This window comes from Arachis ipaensis, chromosome B8, assembly GCF_059453495.1.
Source record: "Arachis ipaensis isolate K30076 ecotype BB chromosome B8, ASM5945349v1, whole genome shotgun sequence".
NCBI classification, from domain to species: Eukaryota; Viridiplantae; Streptophyta; class Magnoliopsida; order Fabales; family Fabaceae; genus Arachis; species Arachis ipaensis.
In genome coordinates this window covers 79,519,612-79,522,296 of record NC_142443.1, presented here as the reverse complement: position 1 = coordinate 79,522,296, position 2,685 = coordinate 79,519,612, and the positions used below count along the sequence as shown (strand labels likewise).

Genomic DNA, 2,685 nt, shown 5'->3' with positions numbered 1-2,685 from the left:
CAAAAAAGTCGGTCTCCCACAAACAAGTTATAAAAGTAGTCCCTGAAAGAGACCTGACAAAGGTCCAAAAAAGAGGACTACAAAAATAACTGGAAAGAGGACCAACGTAAGGAAATCGGTTATGGATTGCTAGAAATAAATACAAGTAAGAGCGAGAAAACCGAAATACAAGTTGGATCCACACATCCACGACCTCAAAGGATCCAAGCTACAAGCAATAAGTACAAAGCAATCCAAAGAGGCCGAACAGCAAGGCTCCAGCATTCTCAAAACCCAGAAAGGTGCCAAGACAAGTGCAAACAAGCATGATATAAAATACAATATTATAACAAGCTTCAGGATCAGGCCCAAAAGCTTGAAAGCTACTTGTTATTTTTTCAAAATAAAAAGTTGCTAAACAAGCAACCAAAAGGAGTATCAACAGTCAGCAAAATATTCAAACTACAAAATAAAGAGTTTAAAAGCCCACAAGTCGGGCTATCTACACAAACATCCAAGAAAAATCAGCTAAGATCGGGAGCCTTCTCAGCAGCATCAGTACGGGGAGAAGGAGGGCGAGAATGAATAGGCACAGTGTCCACGGTACCATCATCCCGGTTCAAAATCTGACAGTCCGGATCAGAAACGGAATGACCGACCTCAACCAGAGGAACTGTAGAAGTTGACACTTTGGCAGAAGGCACAGGGGGAGGTTCGACATCGTCATCATCCTGGTCATCAGGGACAATCTTACCATCCCTCACAACATTGTCCAGGCTAAAAAGAGTAAGGTCGGCCTCGGGAGCAATAATTCGAACCTGCTCCTTCAGGTTCTCGTAAGCAGCATTCACACTGCCAACAAGATGACCCTGGAGCTCGGAGTAATCAGCTCGGGTGTTCTCCAACTCCTCCTTCAAACGCATTCCCTCTCGATAGGATGTGACGTAGCTGTCTTTATGCCTCAATGCCGTGTCCTCGGCCAACCGCACAGAAGCCACCAGAACAAGGGAACTCGCCTTCTCATTCTTCAGATCCTTCTCCAGTTTGGCCACCTTCACCTCAAGCTCCTCCTTCAAGCCCTTCATCCGATCGAACTCCTGTTTTGCCTCCTCCATAAAAGCTTTGGTGGCATGGAGAGGAAGATTTTGAGCAGTTCGGTACAGGGCAGCTCCCATATGTGCCATTTTTATACTACTCCGAGTTATAAAATCCAAATGACGAAGGAGTGATACATCATCCATAGGGAGGACACCGTATGGACCGATCTGCTGATCTACGAACTCGACTGCGTCAAAATCAGGGGCATCAAGGTTGAAAGGCTCAATTGTTTTTTGTTTCTTGTTGGGAGGAGCACCAGAAATAGCAGCGGAAGACTGTGGAGGGTCGGCTAGGCGAACCCGAGGAGTGGGAGTCACCTTCCTTGGCCCAGGAGAACTCAGCATGGGCGACTTCACCTGAACTTGAGAAGATCCCTCTCCCGTCGCCTTGGCCGAGATATTTTGAGCAGCAGCAGCCTTCCTTGCCTTTTTAAAGGCCTTCATGGAATCATTATTTTTTGACATCTCTGAAAAAATAGAATCAACCACAGTAATGGGTTACAATCACAAAAAGAGGAAGCAAAACTAAGAAACAAGTACAGAAACAAGTCAGACAGTACCCAAAACAGTTCGAACCAGGGACGGGTCATTCAAAAACCTTTTTGTATCAAGATGGGGTGGTTCCCCCCATAAATCTTCAAGAACAATAACAAAAGTCCGTTCAACCTCGTCAAGCATCTCCCATTTATAACGAGACACTCTCACATCCTTCTGCCACTCTAGAGGGAAAGCAGGCTCATCATTCTCATCAAGAAAAAAGGGGCGGACCCCCTCAACAGCACGGACTCTAAAGAAATAATTCTTAAAGTCCTTAAAAGACTCATCGTACATGGCAAAAACTTTATGACCCTGGGCAGACCTAAAAGAAACCCAGGAAGCTTTCTTTTTGGAAGAGGCACCAGGCTTGGCAGAAACAAAAAGATAAAGGAAAAGAGTTTGAGAAGTTGTTACGCCTAACTCTTGGCAAAGCAGCTGAAAGATCTTGATAAAACCCCAAGAATTCGGATGAAGCTGGGATGGGGCAATGTTACACGACCACAACAAGTCAGTCTCAAAAGCAGTAAATGGAAAAGTAATGTCCAACTAGCTGAAGAAATATTCATAGGCATAGAAGAAAGGACGCTCCCCCCGAACGAAGTAGGAAAACAATCCCTCTCGTCAAAGTCGGGCGCTACAAGCTCATAATCCCTCTCCCGGGCACTGCTACCACAAATCCTATGATGTTTCCTCAGCTCTACACAAAAATCAGCGTCCACCACAGAGACACACATTAAGACAAGGGAATCCAGCCAATCAGACATCCCCTCGGGAACTTTAGAAGACATCTCTACAATGTTATTGCGAGAAGACATGAGGCCAACTAATCCTACAATAAGAAAAGAAGATTGGATTACTAAAAAATATCTCGGACGAGGGGCAAAATAACTCGACTAACATGATACAGAAGAACAAACAGAAAAGGAAAACCCCAAGACTCAAACCAAAGTCCTGGAGCATCCTTTCTTGGCAGTAACAAAGTAAGGTTTCAGGAAAAATCTACAGCTTATGTCCCGGCATCTCTCAAACAAGAAAAGAAGATTTCAAATAACAAACATTTCAAAAAAGAAAG

At 44.4% G+C, this 2,685-nt stretch overlaps 1 protein-coding gene across 1 annotated transcript; it reads right to left on the bottom strand.

The window, feature by feature from the left end:
- Positions 1–503: 503 nt before the first annotated feature.
- LOC148548570 (uncharacterized) lies at positions 504–1,754 on the bottom strand. The gene is made up of 2 exons (XM_088496502.1): positions 1,637–1,754; positions 504–1,543 (listed from the first exon to the last, which is right to left on the bottom strand). Exons 1-2 carry the CDS (start codon positions 1,752–1,754, stop codon positions 504–506), a joined length of 1,158 nt encoding a protein of 385 aa, XP_088352628.1.
- Positions 1,755–2,685: the final 931 nt, after the last annotated feature.